Genomic DNA, 18,503 nt, shown 5'->3' on the forward strand with positions numbered 1-18,503 from the left:
GACATCAGACTCGATCTTTGGCCCAGAAACGCGATGCGCACCACGCCGCCGCCCTGGCCGAGGCCGAGCCAGCGGGCACGAACGAGCGCGTGCTTCTTCAGACAGCTGACGAGGTCCTCTCCCTCGGCGATGGGTATCTGTACTACTCTGGCCCGGCGCCGGCGACCGACGCCGGCGTCATGGACCGCGTCGAGGGCGCACTCACCCTGGCGCGCTTGCGCGACGCCTGCCCATGCCCGCGCTGCATCCACCCCTCTACGCGCCAAAAGACGCACACATCGGGCGAGGCCGCGCGCGAGGTCGCTTCCCTAACAGACGTCGCCGCCCGCGTGGGCCAGCAGGAGGGCGTTGCAGGCCTCTTCATGCAGTGGGGCGAGCACGAGGGATTCTACCCCATCGGCTTGATTCGTCGCCTCCTCTCCGGCCGCGTCCGCGGCACATCTTACATCGAGAACACGCTGCAGCGGAAGCTGTGGGACCGGGACACGCTTGTGCGTGACGCCAAGAGCTTCTACACCGAATATAATGACTTGCATGCCGGCAAGCCCGGGGAGAAGCTTGAGGCGCGCCCCGAGGCACTCCTCCGCCTTCTCGAGCAACTGCAGGTGTATGGTCTCGCTGTTGTGCGCGGCCTGCCCACCAACAAGACGGGTAACAAGGACTGTGCCCTTCGCGAGCTGGCAGAGAGCGTGGGGCTACTCCGCAACACTTTCTACGGCGAGACGTGGGACGTGCGTAACGTGCCAAACTCGAAGAACGTTGCGTACACCAACCTCAACCTCGGCCTGCACGTGGACCTCCTGTAAGCTCTGCACGTCGCTGATTGCTTACCACCTTAGCTACTTTGCGCTCCCGCCTCGCTTCCAGCTCTTGCATGCGCTCCGCAACCGGGTTGTCGGGGGCGAGTCGTACTTTGTCGACTCGTTCGCGGCCGCTCAGCAGCTCAAAGCCGAGCGCCCCGACCTCTACGCGTCCCTCCAGCGCAACATCATCGAGTACGAGTACGACAACGACGGCCACTACCTCTCGTATCAGCACGCCGTACTGCCGCCGCGCGACCTGACTGCGCCGGGCCTGCACTCTGCCATTAACTGGAGCCCCCCGTTCCAGGCGCCGGCGGTGCAGCGGCCCGTGGACGCGTCTGGCGCTGTCACAATGCAGGCCGAGGCCGAGTTCTACGAGGCGTGCGACGCGTTCCAAGCGGCGCTGGACGACCCGAAGTTCCGGCACGAGTTCCTTCTGCGCGAGGGCGAGTGTGTGCTCTTCGACAACCAGCGTGTGCTGCATGCGCGCACGGCGTTCCGCGACAAGACGGAGGAGGAGATTATGCGCGACGGCACCATCCTTGTGCCGGGGGAGAGCACGCGCTGGCTTAAGGGGTGTTACCTTGATGGGTCGACGGTGTGGGACAAGCTTGCGGTGCTGAATGAGCAGGTGCGCGGGAAGCAGAGCATCTAATGTTTGTATGCATGGTTGTGAATCGCATTGTATGTGGGGAGGGAGGGATGGAGGACCAGGGTGAAGATGGACACGGCCGGTGGAGGTGATTTGGTTCCATCAACAGTCATTCCGACGTCAGTGCAATCTCGTTTGTAGCTTGTCCCGTCTTGTCTTCTTCTCCACCATCACAGCCGCCGCCATGCACGGCGTCACGGACGAGTAAGACTCAGCTTGCGACGGCGCTGATAGCAGAACGTTCCTTCCGCAGATTATCGGCGTGAGCATCCCCCCTCCCTTTCTTTCGTCCCAGTCCTCAGAGTACTAACTCTAGGTCTTCTACGCAACGTTCGACCCCGTGGCCGGCCCCACTGTGCTGCACCAGGTCCCCGAGCACCTCATCTCAAGTAGCACAAGTGACGATGGCGCGCGCTCTCCCTCTGGGTCCCGCTCGCGCTCCGTGCCGCGCGACTCGCGCTCGACGGATCGAGGCCGCGATCGCTCGCGCCCACGCATGGCACGCAACGCGTCACCTTCCCCGATGCGCATTTCTCACCCGCAGCCCCGCTCTCCGCGGGACAGTGTCACTTCCTCCCTCTCCCTCTCCGGCAGCCCGCACGCGAACGGCACGCACTCGTCCCCGCTCGCGCAGCCTAGCTCGACCCCCCACGCGAGAGCCGGCACACCCGCGCCGCGCCAGCCCGCCCTCCTCGACTTTGGGAGCATGAGCGAGTACGTGATCCCGAAGAAGAGCTTGCACGGCAAGCTCGTGTCGTTTCGCACGAGCGGCGCGTGGGATGCGACTGGCGATGAGCCCGACGACGCCAGCGACGACGGTGAGCACAGGTACGAGTACCGCGTCATCGGCCTGCCCATGGTGCTCGAAGGCGAGGCTGGTAGGTATCAGCGCAACCAGTACATTTGGAATTTGTGTTTTGTGTTCCGAGCGTCCGCGAGCCTCGCGGCGTTCGAGCCCGTCGTGCGCAAGACCGCGCGGATACTTCGCTCGGCGGAGCTGGATACCGGATACCTCAGCGCGCCGCAGGCGCACCACACCCCTATTCCCGCCGTCTTGGAGCAGATCTTTGAGGACCTCAACTCGTACTCGGAGACGAGCATCCCGCTGGACGGTTACAATTCGCTCGAGCTCAAGTTGTTCCCGTATTATCGTGAGTGACATGCCGGGAGGGAGTTCGGCAGCATCAATCCACGCTAACCCCAGCCAATCCCCCTGAATGCAACGACTGGGACGTCCCCATCGCCCTCGTCGACCTCAAGTCTCTCCGCGATCCAAATTGGGACATTACCGCCTCCCGCGTCGTCGATCATGTCGATGGTATCAACCATTGTGCGCGGATCGCGCAGCTCGCTGACGCCGACCTGGCTCTTGTCCGCGAAACCCTCCGTCACATGCTTTTCTACCAAGTCGTCATGATCGTGCGTCTTGGATCTCGACGACGGCTGATCACAGATCGACATTTTCCAGTACTCCAATCTCTATACAGTCAACTCTTCCTTCCCCCGCCTCGTCGCCGACGAGAGTGTCATCGCAGAATGCGGGACATACGTCACCCGCCCAAACTTTCCCGTCCTTGACTGGCCCGCCCTTGCTACGCTGTACGCTAAGCTCACTCCGGGCATCACCGTACACAAGTGGTGCGAAGATAATGGCGTGCTAGCCAAGGGCATCGACCCCCGCCGGTTCGTGTCCTTTGGCATCATCAAGGGCTTCCTCGTCCGCGCCCACCGCTGGCCAGTAATGGTAGATAGAACCGCACCTCTCCTCCTCGGCCCCGGTCTTGGCCTGACCGGCGCCGGCTCGTCCTTACTCGCCCCAGACCCCGCTCGCCGCCGCGTCGGCTTCCATAGCAACTCGCGCGAAAGCCGTGACTTCCGTAATGACTCAGGCATCACCCGCGCTTTGCTGGGTGGCGACAGCCGGGGCGAGTCCCAGTTCACCCTCCGCTCCGGCGGAAGTGCAGCGAGCATCACAGGTGTATCGCCAGGCTCGGCGGCACCGAACTCGCCCCCGCGCAAGTTGAACCAGAACCAGGGCCGCTCGCTTGGCAGCATGCCTGACACGCACCCGTCAGTGTCGTCGCGGCGGACGAACACGCTGCGCTCGGGTGGCGGTCTTAGCCAGTTCACTACGAGCGCCGGCGCCGGCGTGTCGCAGATCTCGCGGCAGGCGCAGGGGCGGCTGTACGAGCTAGAAGACGAGCTCCTGGGATACCTGGACGGACATCACCACACGGACGAGATCCAGGTGCGCATGGGTATGAGCTGGACGCAGCTGGAGAAAGTGCTGGGCCTGGACGAGATGCGGGACGGAGTGGGGCGGAAGGGCATTGCGATGGTGGTCAAGTAGAGAGGGATGAGATCATGAGAGAGTAGTGATGGCTGGCCTGAATGGGTGGCTGAAGATATGACGGGAGATCGTCATTCTCATTTCATTTCATTGCAGCGGTGACACGGGCATTGATCGGCGCGTACCTTTTGTCATCTCCCCGTCCATCTCTTTCCTCAATCTCGTCTTTCTCTCGACTCTCGCTGCTCCGCATCCCCTCACAGCCTACGCTCACCATGAGCGACGACCCAGGCCCTACCCCGCCCCTCCTCGCCGCCGCCGTTCGCTGTCTCAAGGCCCGCCGCGACCAGTTGGCCCTATACACCGCCGCCGTCGAGGGCCTGCTCACTGAACTCGCGGACGATGTTGGCACCCTCGGCGCGCAGGAGGCGTGGGAGCCTGCTGTTGTCGCCGGTATGAGCGACTGGGCGTGCGATCGCGGCAACGTCTTTCGAGCGCTGAGGGTGAGTGCTTCCCACGGGTCAATGTTATGCTCCCCCCGACGTCCATGACCGCTGCATCCCTACCACTCCTTGCTCTACTCTCCCACCCCTACCCCCCGCCCGCTCCCCTCTCCCTTTGGCCTGGACTCGCGCTGACCACATTGCAGAGGGCGCACTTCGACGACGCCAAGGCCCACGCCGCCCTCCTTGCCTGCTGTGCAGCGCGCATCGAGCGTGGCCTCTCGGGCGCAATCCCACCGCCGCCCGCACCAGGCCTGTTCGCCATGCTACCCCTCTCCCAAACCGACAGACTAGGCCATCCCGTTGCGGTCCTCACGATCCGCGATGTGGTCCGCGACGAAGCCGGCTCCCTCGCCGAGCTCAAGGACTGGGTGTGGTTCGGACTCGAGATGGTCCGCCGCGTTTTGGCAGACTACTGGGTCGCACATCGGCACGGGACGGGCGCCGAGGGCGCGGTGCTCCTCATTGATGCCAAGGACGCGGGGTATCGCAATCTTGTGAGTGCGGGTGGCGGGGCACAGCATGCCTAGGGTGGAAAGCGCGGAGCGCACGGCCGCCGCTCGGGCCTGGTGCGGGTCCGCTCGAGTCCGAGCGTGGAGCGCGGGTCCAGGCCGCTCCGCGGGCTTGTTTCGCCGCTTGTCGGCTTTCGTGCAGCGTTCTAATAAGCAGGAAGTCGAGGTCCTCCCGACGTTATTTTCCGTCGGCCACAACTCGTTCCCCGGGCTATTCGAGAGTGTATACATCGTCAACGCTGGCTGGAGTCACCGCACCATGTGGAACTCGATCGTCAAACGTCTGCTTCCCAAGTCTGCGCTCGACAAGGTCGTGTTCCTCGAAAGCAAGGATCAGACGGCCCAGGTCTTCAACCTCGACCAATTGCCGACAGGTGAGGGAGCATGCGGACGAGCTAACAGCAGCGTATGGTGGCAACGGACACGAACCTGACCCGGAAATCATGTTGCGCCGCTACTCCATCGCTCGGCCACACCCGTATTCGCGTCCTGGATCGCGAGCTGCGTCACGCGCGCCATCACGCGGTCCGTCTCGGGCTGTATCGCGCGCCGCGTCGCGAGCAGGCAGCAGAGCGCCCAGCCGCGATCCACCACGCCGCGCGGTGCCCAGCAGAACTGCCTCCACATCCAGCATCGCCGACGTGTACTACACAGCTCCACCATCACCGGCCCGGTCACGCCCGCCATCGCGCCGGAACTCCAGCCACACACTCTCAGGCCTGAGCAACAAGCTTGCTATGACGAAACAGGGCGGGGATGTCGACTTTCTCTCTGAGCAGCAGATGCTCGTGGTGGACACAAACATCTCCACCACCCAGCGCATCAAATCCCTCTCTGACTTCCACCTGTACCTCTCCCCATCACGGCTCGCGCATCGCGATCTCCTCTCTGATTCTGAGGACGACGAGCCGCCACCTCAGCCAATAGTGCAGCGCCGACGCACCCTGCGCCCAGCAATGCTCGAGCTCGGGGCAGGCTCAATCGCCGCACGTCGAGCCGCGCGTGTAGGCGTTCCTACCCCGGCCCGCGCCTCCACTCCCGCCGAGTACGCGACTATGCTGCAGGCGCACCATGCGCGAGGTTTGGAACAGTACTACAGCCCGGAGCAGCATGAGGTGATCGAGGCCATGTCCTCGCCTGAGCACAGCGACGGCCCCGAGTCCCCGCAGTCGCCGCTGGCTATTGAAGCTGCCCCCGAAGACGATGGGGAACAAGCGGTGAACAATTCCTCACCCTCACCTGAACCCGAACCTGAACACGAACCCGAGTGTAAACCCCAACAAATACTGGCGCCTACCCCGGTGCGCCCAGCGGAAGCTGAGGCGCCCGATGTGCAGTTCTCCTCTTCGAATCCATGGTTCGGATACCCGGTTGTGCGCGTCCCACACGCCACAGGTGACGGGTACGCGATCCGGCCGCGCTACGGACGCAACCGAAAGCGCGACCTCGCAAAGACGCTGCTCTGGCTCTTCGTGCTGCGCCTCCAAGCCTGGCGCAGCGCGGTCGAGCGGGCGCTCGGCTTGCCGCGCCTCGCGGCCCTCCTCTTCCCGCGCAAGCACGAGGAACACGCGACGCCCGACCAGGGCTTGCGTGCAGTCGCACGCACGCGCGCGTACGCGCCCAAAACCGCCGTCGTCAAGCGCGACCGCGACTGGATATGGATGGTGATCGGCTTCTTGCTGCTGCGCGGGACGTGGGCGCGCCTCCTGGGTCCGTTGGAGAACATGGGTCTCGGCGTGCTCCGCGACCTGCTGGGCCTCGTATAGTTGTATTTTGTTGTTGTAATGTACTGCTTGAAAGATGGAGTGCTGGCCCGACTCCGACGCCGAGACTTCCGGAAGGGGCGGAGATGAGTGAAATAGGGCGTGCCTGAGTCCACGTCGAAATGTCGATCAGTCGCGTCCACTCCACGATTTGTTCTCCGCCATCTCCTCCTCATCTCACGGCTTCTTATCCCCAGCTTCGTTGTCATCTCTGTTCATCTTTGTCCATCCCAGCAACATCTTCACGCTCATTGAATCGGACTCTGCTACCGCCTTGGTCCTGCACCGCCTCTTCCTCCACCGCTCTTCCCAACTCCGCTCCATTACAATGGGGCTACTCCGGTGAGTCCTTCCGCACTCCCAACTCTCCTCCCAGCTCCTCTCGCCGCCCGCCCGCGACTAACTAAAGCCTCTGCGTTTGCGTCTCCGGGGTGTACGCGGCCTTCCTCCTCTGGGCGATAGCGCAAGAACGCCTCTCCCAGCCCTTCCCCGCATCGCCGGCACATCCCCACTCCCCGCCGGGATCCCGCAAAGGCGACAAGTTCCCTTCGCCCCTCTTTTTCAACTTCGCCCAGGCACTCGCGAGCGCGTCGGCGAGTGCCGTGTATTTGCTTGTTGCAGCGGGCGCAAAGCGACGGGAGGGCATAGGACGTGTCTTGGGCCTGAAGAGGTTGTTGGGGGCGGAGGGGGAGGATGCCAACGGACATGGCAAAGGCGTGAATGGAGACGCTGCGAGGGCCAACGGCAAGAATCACACAAATGGGAAAGTCAATGGCACAACCAACGCCCCGCGCCCGTGGTACCAGACCCTCCCCGGCCTCCTCCTCCAGGTCTCGCTGTTCCAGACCACCGCCGGGCCCATCGGCTTCCATGCTCTCAGGCATATCTCATACCCGACTATGGTGTTGGCCAAGGTGGGTTGTGGAGATTCGCAGCTGACTCCAGTCGTGCAAACTCATCCCCGTGCTCCTTCTCAATGTGCTGCTGTATCGTCGTCGCTTTGGAGCGCACAAGTATGCCGTCGTCGCCCTCGTCTCGGCCGGCATTTCACTGTTTATGCTTTTCGGCAGCAAGAGTAAGGCTGGCGGCGGCGACAGTGTGTTCGGCCTCCTCCTTCTCCTTGTCAAGTATGTCTACATCCACGCGCCTTACTCACTCCAGCCTCCTCATCGACGGCCTGACCAACTCGACGCAGGACCAGATCTTCGCCCTCTACCCCTCCTACTCCGGCCAGCAGATGATGTTCATCATGGCTGCTCTGCAATTAACCTTGCTCACGCCGGCCATGCTGTTGCCGTTGCCCTCGCGCCCAGCGCTCCTCCTCTCACACCTCCCCGTTCTCTCCTCCCTCCTCCCACGCGAGCGCGGTGCCATGCTCTCCTTCTCCCCGCCCATCCTTCTGCAATCCATCCGCTTCCTTGCAACCCATCCCTCCTCACTCGCCCCACTCGCGGCATACGCCGCTCTCGGGGGGCTCGGCCAGCTCTTCATCTTCGAGACCATCGCCCACTTCGGCTCCCTCACCCTCGTCATGGTGACTGTCACACGCAAGCTCTTCACCATGCTCCTCTCGGTGTTTGTTTTCGGCCACACGCTCACACCGGGACAGTGGGCGGGCGTAGCCGTCGTGTTTGCAGGCATCGGCGTCGAGGCGGGCTTTAAGCGCCGCGAAGCAAGTAAGCGGGTCCGAAGGGACAAGGGGAAGACGGAGTAGTGTAGCTGCTTGTACGACATGCATAGATCTAGAGCACCACCCACCCCACGCTTGTAAACAGCGCTGTGGTGGGCATTGCAGTATTGGACCGCACGGCGTGGTTCACGCCACGTGCTTCCTCCACCATTGCTTTTTCCGCTCTGACGCCATCCACTCCATCTTTCGCAACTTCGCATCTCCTCATCTCCATCTCATTTCATCTCATGTTCCGCCCTTCACTTGCCCGCGCTCTCCGCGCGACGCCGCGCTCCACTCCTTGCGCTGCGCGTCCCCTCTCGCGCACGCTCATCTCCCTCCCCCGCCTCACCTCCCCTAAACTCTCCTCCGCCCGCCCCCTCCCCCGCCCCTCCCGCACGCCCACCTCCTTCTCTCGCGCGGCAAGCAGCACACCGCACGGCGACCCCTCCGTCGCGCCGGATATTGAGGTCCGGTGAGTTTCTCTGGTTTTCCACCCATCTCTGAGCCCCTCCGTCCTCGCTCGAACCTCCTTCCGCCCCGCCTTGCATCCGTCTCCGGCGCGCTCCCTCCTTCCTTTTCCTTCTCCCTCTTCCTCCCTCCCGACATATTATATCCAGTTTTCTTTTACCTTCGTTTTCCGGATCCCCCTCTCCCCACCCCCCCCCCCCCCCCCTCGGGCCGCACTAACCGCAGCGACCTCACTGATGAAGAGTACCACGCCCTCGCGGACGAGAGCATGGACGTGCTGCATGAACACCTCGAGATGCTCTGCGAGGATTTTGGACCGCCCGAATGGGAGGTGGAGTACAGTGTGAGTGGCAAGCGCGCGAGCAGGCGGGCAGGCGTGCAGGGGAGTAGGAGGAGGCGAGTTGCGGAGACCAGCAAGTGGAGGTTGGATGTGCAAAGTGGACGGGGCGGAGGACGGCCCAGAAATGCCGGCAGGACACCCTGCTAATCCCAGTCCGGCGTCATGACCCTCACACTGCCGCCGCATGGGACATATGTGATCAACAAGCAGCCGCCGAACCACCAGATTTGGGTGTCGTCGCCATTCTCGGGCCCCGCGCGCTTCAGTATGGCGCCTGATGGTGTGTGGGTTCATCACCGCCGGAAGGGTGTACAGCTTGGCTCGCTGCTCGACGGCGAGCTGAAGAAGCTTGTGGATGGCGAGTGGGAGGGCGTGGGATTGAAATAGCTGATGAAGTGCATCTGCATAGGCGATCAGTGTCTCAAGGCCACACGAAGGTGTAACCGTTAGATGCCATGCCATGCAATGAGTGGTGTAATGTACAACAACCTGCGCCTCCAATCTATACACGTCCCTCCTCTTCGTCCGCCGTGCAAGTCCCGCTAATCACCCCCGAGCCAAGACACATATCTCCGTCCCACAATCCCACAACCTGGCCTTCCGGCACGGCAGCCACCGGCTCGGGAAATTCCACAACGACACTTGATCAGCTCTGCCTTCGGTGAACTCACCGCTCGCCCTCTCGGCGCACACGCGCGCGCACCGGCGCCATGCGGTGGCGCACCTGCGCAAGCACCTCGCCCTCGCGCCCCTCAGCAATCCAATGGAACGTATCACTCCACACCCGCACGCACTGCAAAGCGGGGTGGTCGGCGCGGGGCACGATAAGGATGTCGCTCCCGATCTTGCGCGCCACGAACCACTTGCCCCCCATGCCGGGCTTCATAGTGGCCAGCCGCGCGCGCTGGCCCACAGTGTATGCCGCGAGGCCGCGGTGTGGGGCCACGCGTTCCCCTGCCTCCGTCACGAACCATCCGTGCGATGGGGGCACGTATTGGGCTGCGGTTAGCGGAGCTCTAGAGGGGGAGGCGTACAGACGAAATCGCCAAAATTGCCGCGCTCGCCGATGAAGCAGACGCCCATGCTCTCGCGGCGCTCGGCCGTCGGGAGGCGCCATGCACGCGCAAGCTCGCGCACCGCTGGTTTAGGAAGGTTGGCGAGCGGAAAGACTGCCTGCTGTCAGCGCGAAGCGGGAGAAGCACGGCTCACTCGTTGAAGCGCTGCTTCCGTCACTTGCGAGAGGTAGTACGTCTGGTCTTTATTCGCGTCCCGCGCGCGATGTAGCGTCGCGCGCCCATTCTCCCGCTTCACACGCGCATAGTGGCCTGACGTCAGCCTGTCCGCGGCCACCGCAACGCTCACCTGTAGCGAGAAAGTGCCCGTCGGGAATATGCTGAAGCAGCGCGCCGAACTTGATCTCGCGATTACACCACACGTCGGGGTTGGGCGTGCGCCCGGCGTCCCATTCCGCGACGGCGGGCTCGAATACGCGCGTCCAGTATTCCGAGCTCAGATCGACGAGGCGGACTTTGTCCGAGGGCACGCCGACGGCGCGCGATACCGCGCGCACATCCGCCCAGTCCCGCTCCCATGTACATTGCGAATGCGTGGCGGGGGTGTTGTAGGCAAGCGAGAGGGGGGAGGGCGGGGCGTTCTCGGAGAGTACGGGGTCCCAGTTGCGCATGAAGAGAACGGAGAGGGAGAGGGGGAGGGCGGCGAGGAGGCGCAGCGTGACGCTCGAGTCGACGCCGCCCGACACCGCGACGGTGACGTTGGCGCCTTCGGTGAGGCCGAGATCTGCGAGGGTTGGGAGGGTGTAGGGCGTGTCGGTGGGGGTGGGGGACGGGACGGAGGGCAGAGTGGAGGCGGTGGCAGAGGCGGAGACCGCGGGCGCCGGGTGAGCTGCTGTGGAGAGGCGGCGCGAGAAGAGCAAGAGCGGGAGCGAGAGGGCATGAGATGCACATCGAGGCGGCGTGTACATGCGTCGAGCACCGAGTGCCGCCCGCATGACTTTGATGAAAAGCTATACAGGTGATGAGGCAGAAATGGCAAGAATTCTTGTTGACACCTCGAAGTCGGAAGAAGTGAACTAGATGGGGGATTAGATAAAGATGCACGACAGTACTCCTCTTGCCTTTAGTCCTAATTTAAGCCTAAACGCATGGGCCTTGACCCACAGTACACATCCGACAAGCTTATTTGAGTGTTTAGCCTGGGTGGCGTCGTGATCATTCCTTGCTTCCCCCCTCAACCGCGACTTAACGAGGCTCATTCCTTTCGTCCATGAATGAACGAGACTGGCGGCACTTTGACAACTGAGCGTTCTTCCCCTTGGCTCGCAAGCGCGAGCGGGGGGAGTACACCCTTCGACGACAGTCCACGCACACCGTCCCACCCCCGCAATTTGACGAGGACCACCACACAGACATATTACCGGACGGTCAACGAGCGCTTGCCCTCAGCCACATGTGCATTCAGGTATAGCGTTGGCCATGTATAGCTTCGGATTTGAATGTGCATGCAGTGTATCTATATGTGTCAGGAGACTTCATTCGTCCTCGATACATAAAAACCATTGACCGAGCTGGTCGCCTGTGAACCCAGCCCCGTCGCTTGCGTTCCCGGAGTCCACCCCTTCCCCGGAGCCACGGCGGTCCCTGGAACCGTCTGCCTCGCCGGATGCGCTCGCTGCGCTCGCTGTGAGGTCCTTACCACTGCCCCGTCCAGCGTTACCCGCGGCGCCTTCACGATGAGCCTGAAGACACCGCAGGGTGAACCAGTCAAGCTGGGCCCGCAAAAAGATAAAGGATGTGGGATGTGCTAGCGCGATACTTGACTGCTCCACGGAGGCGGTGGCCACGCGAAGGACCGTACCAGACCTTCTTCTCAACTGGGTCGATGAGGATGGGTACGTGGCGAAGTCCAGAAAAAACATCCCGACATCTAAGTCAAGCAGGACCATATACGCCACCACGTCGGCGAGGTGGGAGGCTGGGTGGCGCCCAGCGAGACGAGCGAGCATGACGGCCTGATGGGGGAACCCGGACGCGGAGCATGTCGCCTACTCCTTCTTCAAACCGGATGGCGTCCTGCATGGCGTCCATGGTGTCAAACAGCGCGTCGTTCCCAACAGCGAGGGACTTCAGCTCGACGACGCTTACTGGGGAAGCGCCGTTGCCGTTGCCCTCGCGCAACAGAGTCACGAAATCCGGCCGCGCTGCCAAGACGTCGCCCACCACGTGACCGACAAGTCCCTCAGCTTGCAGTCGAAGTGAGTTTCGACTGTGTTGCTTGGGACGGCCGCAACCACCGCAAGTGACCGAACGAGAGCACGATCCGCGGCGCCGTTTTCCGCGATAAGGGCCGCCGCGTCGTTCTCGCCGAAGCACCCCCGGCGCGGCTCGTGAAGGAGGAACGACGGGGGATCGGCAGTGCGCGTGGAAGACACCAGCCGTACAGGACACGGCGGCGCACGGTCGAGTGCTTCAGTGAAGTCGTCCAGGTAAGACAATGTCGTGGCGCCACCTTCGGCGCCAGCAATATCGACTAGTGACCCACACGTGGTCTACACCCAGCGTCACGTGCATGCGGAACCAGACCATCACGTGACTCAGCGTCGGTACTTCCGCACGATACGATACATCAGTACGGCTCATAGTATATAGCGCCGTCGTTACTCCGTAACGACCAACGTATGTATCTTCCAGTCTCTTAGACTCACCCTCGTAGACGGCATCGTCGACGGTTGCCGGACTCGAGTACCTCACCCCACTGGGTGAGTCTCTCGCCACGACAGACAACATCACCTCCTCCGGCATCTTATCCATGACGTATTCTGCCACGACAGGCGACACCCAGGATTTGGCGCTGTAATGTTTGGCCTTGCGCGTCCTCTTGCACATTTTAGGCATCTTCAATGCCTTCGGCGTGTTACGCGCCTGGAACTTGGACGTCGTCGGCCCTTTGGTCTTCGCGGGCTGCTCTGGTGGGGTTTCAGGCTCATCAGCGCCACAGTAAATTTCCGGGTCGCGATGATGCTCGCGGACGAGGGCCCAAGAGACGGGGTCGTCGATAGTGGCGGCACAGGCCTGGCGAGGTCACTCACGTCTTCAAAAGTTGTTGCAAGTATAATGGTATGTATGTTTGTTGTTGTCAAAGTGAAGACCTTCCTCTCAACGTGTCCACCATCCTGGACATCGATTGCATGTAATGAACGTCAAAGATTGTCGAGAGTTGTTGCTTCTCAGATCATTGTTCCCCTGCGATCGCCGTGACCGCCATGTCCATCGCTGTGGCACCGCTGTTGTTGTTAGTTGCGCCGCCGAGTGCACCGTCCCGTTCCTCTTCACCGTTCGCGATGGAGCGAATGCATACGCAGGTCAATGTGCAATCTGTCCCCTCTACCCCTCCCGCGCTCTAGCCCTGCGTACGGGCTTGCAGCAAGCTCCCGTCCGTCTCCCCCACCTCCCCCATGGCGGGCAAGCCCCATCGGAGGAACATGATGCGCGTGCGCGCCTCAAGCCCCTCCTTTTCCTCTCCCTCCTCACCGTCGGGTCGCAGCCCCATCTGATCCGCCTTACGCGCAAGCATAAGCACACGCACAACTACGGCATGCGGCCCGCTGCGCATGGCCGAGAGGTGTCCCACGCGCACGTCTGCACGCAGCCGCCACCCGGCCGTGTCGACGGCCTGCGCGAGTGCCGCGTCCCCCGCAACGTCCACCTTCTCGAGGAGGGGAAGCAGGGCAGGCACGTCTTCGGGCGCGCTTGCCGCGCCGGCGAGGTAGATGGCCAGCCGGAGGGGGATGGGGGGTGGGCCGGCACCATGCCCCGGCCGGCTAAGGGCGCGGTCCGTGTCACCGGTAAGGAGGCGGACGAGGGCGAGAACGGGCGCAAGGAGAGAGCGCTGCGCCGCGGCGCGCGCCCAGCGTATTGCGGTGGCCACGATTCGCTCGTCCACGTCCCGCGAGCGTACGGAGTGCAGCGCCCCGCTTTGGCGCGGAAAGAAGCGCGCGCCCTCCGTGCCCAGCAGTAGGCGCAGGCAGTACATTGGGTCGGCAAGCGTGCCCTCCGCGCCGGGCGGGAGGCGCATGCCGCTGCGCGGCAGGCGCGCGATCGCATACCGCGCCAGCAGGTGCAGCGCATGCGCCTCCTTGATCGTCGGGGCGCGAAGCGGCTGTCCGTCAGCCGCGGCGCGGTACAGCCCCTCGTAGCGCGCGACCATGAAGTGCCAGTGTGGAAGCATGTCCTCAGCTGCCTCAAGCCAGCGGCGGTAGGTCAGAGGCTCGGCGCCGCCCTCGATGCGCGTCATGATCATGTCTCCGACTGTGAGGAGGAGTTGCTTGCGCTGTGTGTACATCCGCCGCCCCTCCCCGCGGGCCGGCAGGTGATTGTCGGAGTCCCACCGCGTGACGGTGGAGCGCACAGGTGGTCCTCCCTCAACCAGTGGAGCACCCGTGACCCAAGGTTGCAGGAGGTTCTGCAGTCGCGCCGCGACGTCGTGCATCGGGCCAGCCTCCTCCTCCAAAAGGTGCTTTGTAATCTCCTTGAACGGAATGTATTCCGTAAGATGCGTGAAGATGAGCTGCAGCTGGAACTCGGTTGGGCGGGCCTCCACCGTGCTCATAAACGCGATGGCGACGCTCACAGCCCTGAGCGCCTCACGCGCGCGTTTCTGGCGCATCGCAGCCAGAGCAGCACCACGCATCTTCATCGCACGCGTGTACGCAGCATCGTACTCGACGTGCTTTTCCACCGGCGAGTCGGCGTACAGCGTCGGAGGAGTGTAGTGCGTCACGGTGCCCTTCTGCTTTGTGTCGTCGCACTCAGGCTCGCGAGTCTTGAGGCCGAATGTGTGCCGGACAGGCGGACTCGATGAGTCTGGCGGCTCCTCGGCGGGCGAAGGCTGTCTGAATTCCTCATCGACGAGCTCTGGTGGTGTCATCTCGCCGACCTTGAAGCGCGCCCTCCACTTGTCCCACCCCTCCCCCTTGCCTGGCCGCACACGGCCGCCGACGATGGCGAGAAAGAGCGCGTCAAAGCGCTCTGCCGCAAACTCACGCCCCTCCCAGCCGCGCATGCGTGGGAGTCCGCCAAGGTCGTGGATCCGCGCAGCGAGTTGCAACCAATGAGACCACAGCGTGAGCAACGCCCGCTGTCGGTATGCCGACAGAGTGCCCCAGTTGGGCGGGACGATAGCGTCAATGAGCTGGCGCAGGCGGTCGAGGTGCGCATGCATGGGCCCGACGCGGACCGGCAGGCGCGTGGTCTTGAGATATGCCAGAATGCGGTTCGGCGCCCAGCGAGGGGGGCAGGCGAGAATGTCTTTGACTGTGATTTCGGGATTAGGCTGGCGTTAGCTTGCTCGGTTGAGGACTCACTCTCAGCTCACGTCGCGACCACGGAGGCACTTCTGCACCGGTGCTTGTGACGAGCTTGGCCTTTGGGACGCGAAACAGTCCTGTCTTGTCGTCTCGTCTCCCAGAGTTGCTCGAGTCACCCAAGAGTGTTGGCGCGACGTCCTCGAGGGTGGGACCGGTGTCATCCGGTGTATGTGATGGACCATCCTCGCTCCGAGGGCGATCTTCGTGCGATCGGATCGACGCGCCGGATTCTGGTCCAACATTCGTTGTTGTCGAGCCCTCGAGCTTTTGGCTTGCGTTGCCTAACCTCGCGAGCAGCTCCTCAGTCGAGACCAGGGCGACTGTTGATGCTCCAGGCCTCCGGTGGCTCACTCGACCTGCTTGCTCTTCTGACTGTGACGCCTCGCGTGTCGATGCCCGCTGATGCCGCGTGGGCCCTGTGTCCAACTGATCTCGTGGTTGGTCTCGTGGTGCTATGCGTGCCGGCCCCCACCCTCTCCGTGACCGTGGTGGAGGCCTGTTCGCAACGGCGCGCGATACCTCGCCAGCCCACCCATCTCGCTCGGGCACCTGCCTGGCCGGTGCAGGTCGCCCCCGCGGCTTCGGGCGAGAGGCAGAGAAGGAGGGTGAGGTTGAAGGAGAAGGAGGGGGAGAGGGCACGACTGTCCCGCCCCAGTCGTTGCGTGGGAGACTGAGGACCTGCGTGGCCCAGTCGAGGGCGCTGCCTGGCTTGTGGTCGCGGGCGAGGCGGGGTGTGGAGGCGGAGGCGAACTCGCGTCGGAGGGTGAGCTGTAGAACATGCCGGGCGACGGCAGCTCTGATAGCCATGAGCGAGGGCGCGGGGGTAAGAGAAAAGGAGATGAAGAGATGTAAAGATGGAGATTGATTGACGTTGCCGACTGATCCACTGAGATTGCGGGAAATTCACAGATGTGGTTACTCACATTTTGATCCCGTCAATCCGTGTCAATGGCCCTCTATTGACTTTTGACGCGCGACGTTGCGGAAGACGATACATGCATGCATGAGGAATTAAACCTGATGCCCTCCCGGACTCGACATCAGTGATGGTCTCAGGCCTGGCGGTGGTTGCGTACCCCACGAATGAGTGACTGTCTCGGACTCAGCGGTAGACGGTCCACTGGTCTCCGGATTGGAGATGGTCCGAGAACGGTCCTTGGTCAAGATGAGTGACGATGGATTGAATGATGGATATGAGATAAGGTAGTCTCTACTCTGTGGCAACACAATCTGCACCCGGTTCTCATTAGATTGCACGCTGCATGCATAGGCGTTGGGGTACAGGGTTACCTGGGCATGTATGCTGGGCTACGATCAAAACATTCTCCGTCATCATGGTAATGAGGTGCGGAATCATCGGGTTTGGCACTAGTAATCCCACGCCTCAACCTGCTCCGCTCCCCGATTTGAGCCTGTTAGAGGCCATCCGTCCGTCCGTTTCCTTTCCAGATCCGCAAACTTGAACTTGAGGTCACCCCTCACGTGCAGGAACGACAAGGTAGTCCTCGCATCTTTATCGGGACGGGTCCAGCGTCCGGATCTCATGTGGGCTTGCATGACGATGGCAGGCTTGAGGATAAGGGGGTGAGCATGTGGTTACCTCAGTAGAGCCCATGTGCTCTTGTCGGTCGACCATGTCCTCACTGTGACGACAGTCCTGGCAATCTGGCGACGGACTGTGCGGCACAATGGATGTGGGAGGAGAAGGGTCAGACGGCTTCCAGCTTCAATCCACGGTCGGGCATGGTTGGTGATGGAGCGTCTCGATGCGATATCGCTTCTACATACTTCCGACAGAGCACCTCTACAACCTATTTATAAGGCTCTAACCTAATGTCGACCTCATTCCGTAACGATGTCTTGCTTTGCACACAAAGGCCCTCGCCCCGTCGTTACGGATTTTACAGTGAGCACGACGTCGAAGAAATGACACACGATGACTCCAAGATGTTATACTCGCGCCACTGCTTCAAGATGGACACAAGGATCGGCACATATGCCTACGGTGCAATGATATGGGTATACTCTTCTTCGTCTCCGATGTACGCCTTCAGCTCCTCGTAAGACGCGTACGCTATTCCAGACTCGACGCGTTGTGCATCGTCATCTGCCAGAGCGCGGACCCACCATCGGAAACGCTCCTCGACACTCACACCCACAGGTGTATACTCAACGACGCGTCCCCAAGCCTTCGCGAGCCATGCCGGGTTCCAGTCGCCCGAGCCAACGAGAACAACCCGGTCCTCCCGTCCCAGAGTGCTTGGAGCCCGAAGACACCTCACGACGTAATACGCGAGTGTGTTGAGTACACGGGGTTGCCCTTGCCTGCGCGAGGGAAAGGGATCGCTCCACTGTCCCTCCGTGCGAGTGAAAAGGATGATAATCGTGCGCCCGCTCGGGACCTTTGATGTGCAGAATGCGGCATATGGGAAACCCTCGTCTTGGAGAGAGTACTGGAAGTTGAGCACGATCTCTGTTCCCGAGATTTCGCCGGTATGATACACGAGCAGCCGGGATGGGCTGGCATCCGAGCTGAGGGAGACGCAGTGGAGAACCCGCACTGGCATGGCCGCGAGGAACGAGGGCGGAGCATGGAAGAGGGAGTGCGAATTGCCAAACAGACGCACTAGGGGCAGGTTGGGGAGGGGCGGGGAGTCCATCGTGAGGGCTAAGAGTGCATTGTTTCGCGCCTCGAGGAGCGTTTGACTCCAATGCATGCCGAGACAGCGATCGCACTCGCAGTCCTTCGGGGGGTGCACGTCCAGGATGCGGACGTGGGCTAGGCGTTTGTCCGGCGGAATAAGCACGAAGCCAGTGGTCGTAGCGGGGGTGATAATGGTGAGGACCTCGGAAGTAGAATCTGTCGACTGGGCCCAAGAGCGGGGAGCGTTAAGCAGCATGAGTGAGTCGAGGGGACATGACGCTTGATCTTTTAACACCAGGTGGGTGCAGAGACGCGCGTCCGCCTTGGCGCAGATGGAGCGAGTTGTTGAGCGCAGACGGCGGAGAGCTGCTTGGTCGGCGTGGGAGATGACCGCGTCGAGGATGTGGGGGTAAGCATCTCTATCGAGCATACTGCTGTGAAAGCATGAGAGAGTAAAGGCAGAGAGAGTTAGTC

General features: G+C 62.2%; 7 protein-coding genes across 7 annotated transcripts; 5 read left to right on the forward strand and 2 right to left on the reverse strand.

Moving 5' to 3' along the window:
• Positions 1-362: 362 nt before the first annotated feature.
• Positions 363-1,458, forward strand: COLE_05758 (uncharacterized protein; the record flags this gene model as incomplete). Its single annotated transcript, XM_018420286.2, has 2 exons — positions 363-802; positions 840-1,458. The coding sequence occupies 2 exons, from the start codon at positions 363-365 to the stop codon at positions 1,456-1,458; spliced, it is 1,059 nt and encodes a 352-aa protein (XP_018280323.2).
• Positions 1,459-1,639: 181 nt separating this feature from the next.
• COLE_05759 (uncharacterized protein) lies at positions 1,640-3,805 on the forward strand (the record flags this gene model as incomplete). Its single annotated transcript, XM_018421260.2, has 5 exons — positions 1,640-1,659; positions 1,693-1,717; positions 1,772-2,606; positions 2,660-2,874; positions 2,909-3,805. The coding sequence occupies 5 exons, from the start codon at positions 1,640-1,642 to the stop codon at positions 3,803-3,805; spliced, it is 1,992 nt and encodes a 663-aa protein (XP_018280322.1).
• A 215-nt stretch (positions 3,806-4,020) lies between these two features.
• Positions 4,021-6,526, forward strand: COLE_05760 (uncharacterized protein; the record flags this gene model as incomplete). The annotated part of the gene is made up of 4 exons (XM_018422621.2): positions 4,021-4,248; positions 4,395-4,745; positions 4,918-5,134; positions 5,166-6,526. 4 exons carry the CDS (start codon positions 4,021-4,023, stop codon positions 6,524-6,526), a joined length of 2,157 nt encoding a protein of 718 aa, XP_018280321.1.
• Positions 6,527-8,440: 1,914 nt separating this feature from the next.
• Positions 8,441-9,390, forward strand: COLE_05761 (uncharacterized protein; the record flags this gene model as incomplete). Its single annotated transcript, XM_018420760.2, has 3 exons — positions 8,441-8,667; positions 8,889-9,006; positions 9,157-9,390. The coding sequence occupies 3 exons, from the start codon at positions 8,441-8,443 to the stop codon at positions 9,388-9,390; spliced, it is 579 nt and encodes a 192-aa protein (XP_018280319.1).
• A 115-nt stretch (positions 9,391-9,505) lies between these two features.
• Positions 9,506-11,011, reverse strand: COLE_05762 (uncharacterized protein; the record flags this gene model as incomplete). The annotated part of the gene is made up of 5 exons (XM_018427144.2): positions 9,506-9,644; positions 9,675-10,002; positions 10,038-10,176; positions 10,213-10,328; positions 10,366-11,011. 5 exons carry the CDS (start codon positions 11,009-11,011, stop codon positions 9,506-9,508), a joined length of 1,368 nt encoding a protein of 455 aa, XP_018280318.1.
• Positions 11,012-13,419: 2,408 nt separating this feature from the next.
• COLE_05763 (uncharacterized protein) lies at positions 13,420-16,192 on the reverse strand (the record flags this gene model as incomplete). The annotated part of the gene is made up of 2 exons (XM_018422620.2): positions 13,420-15,351; positions 15,383-16,192. 2 exons carry the CDS (start codon positions 16,190-16,192, stop codon positions 13,420-13,422), a joined length of 2,742 nt encoding a protein of 913 aa, XP_018280317.1.
• Positions 16,193-17,218: 1,026 nt separating this feature from the next.
• On the forward strand, positions 17,219-17,449 carry COLE_05764 (uncharacterized protein; the record flags this gene model as incomplete). The annotated part of the gene is made up of 1 exon (XM_018422619.2): positions 17,219-17,449. One exon carries the CDS (start codon positions 17,219-17,221, stop codon positions 17,447-17,449), a length of 231 nt encoding a protein of 76 aa, XP_018280316.1.
• Positions 17,450-18,503: the final 1,054 nt, after the last annotated feature.

Source organism: Cutaneotrichosporon oleaginosum, assembly GCF_008065305.1.
Source record: "Cutaneotrichosporon oleaginosum strain ATCC 20508 chromosome Unknown ATCC20508_contig05, whole genome shotgun sequence".
Lineage (NCBI taxonomy): Eukaryota > Fungi > Basidiomycota > Tremellomycetes > Trichosporonales > Trichosporonaceae > Cutaneotrichosporon > Cutaneotrichosporon oleaginosum.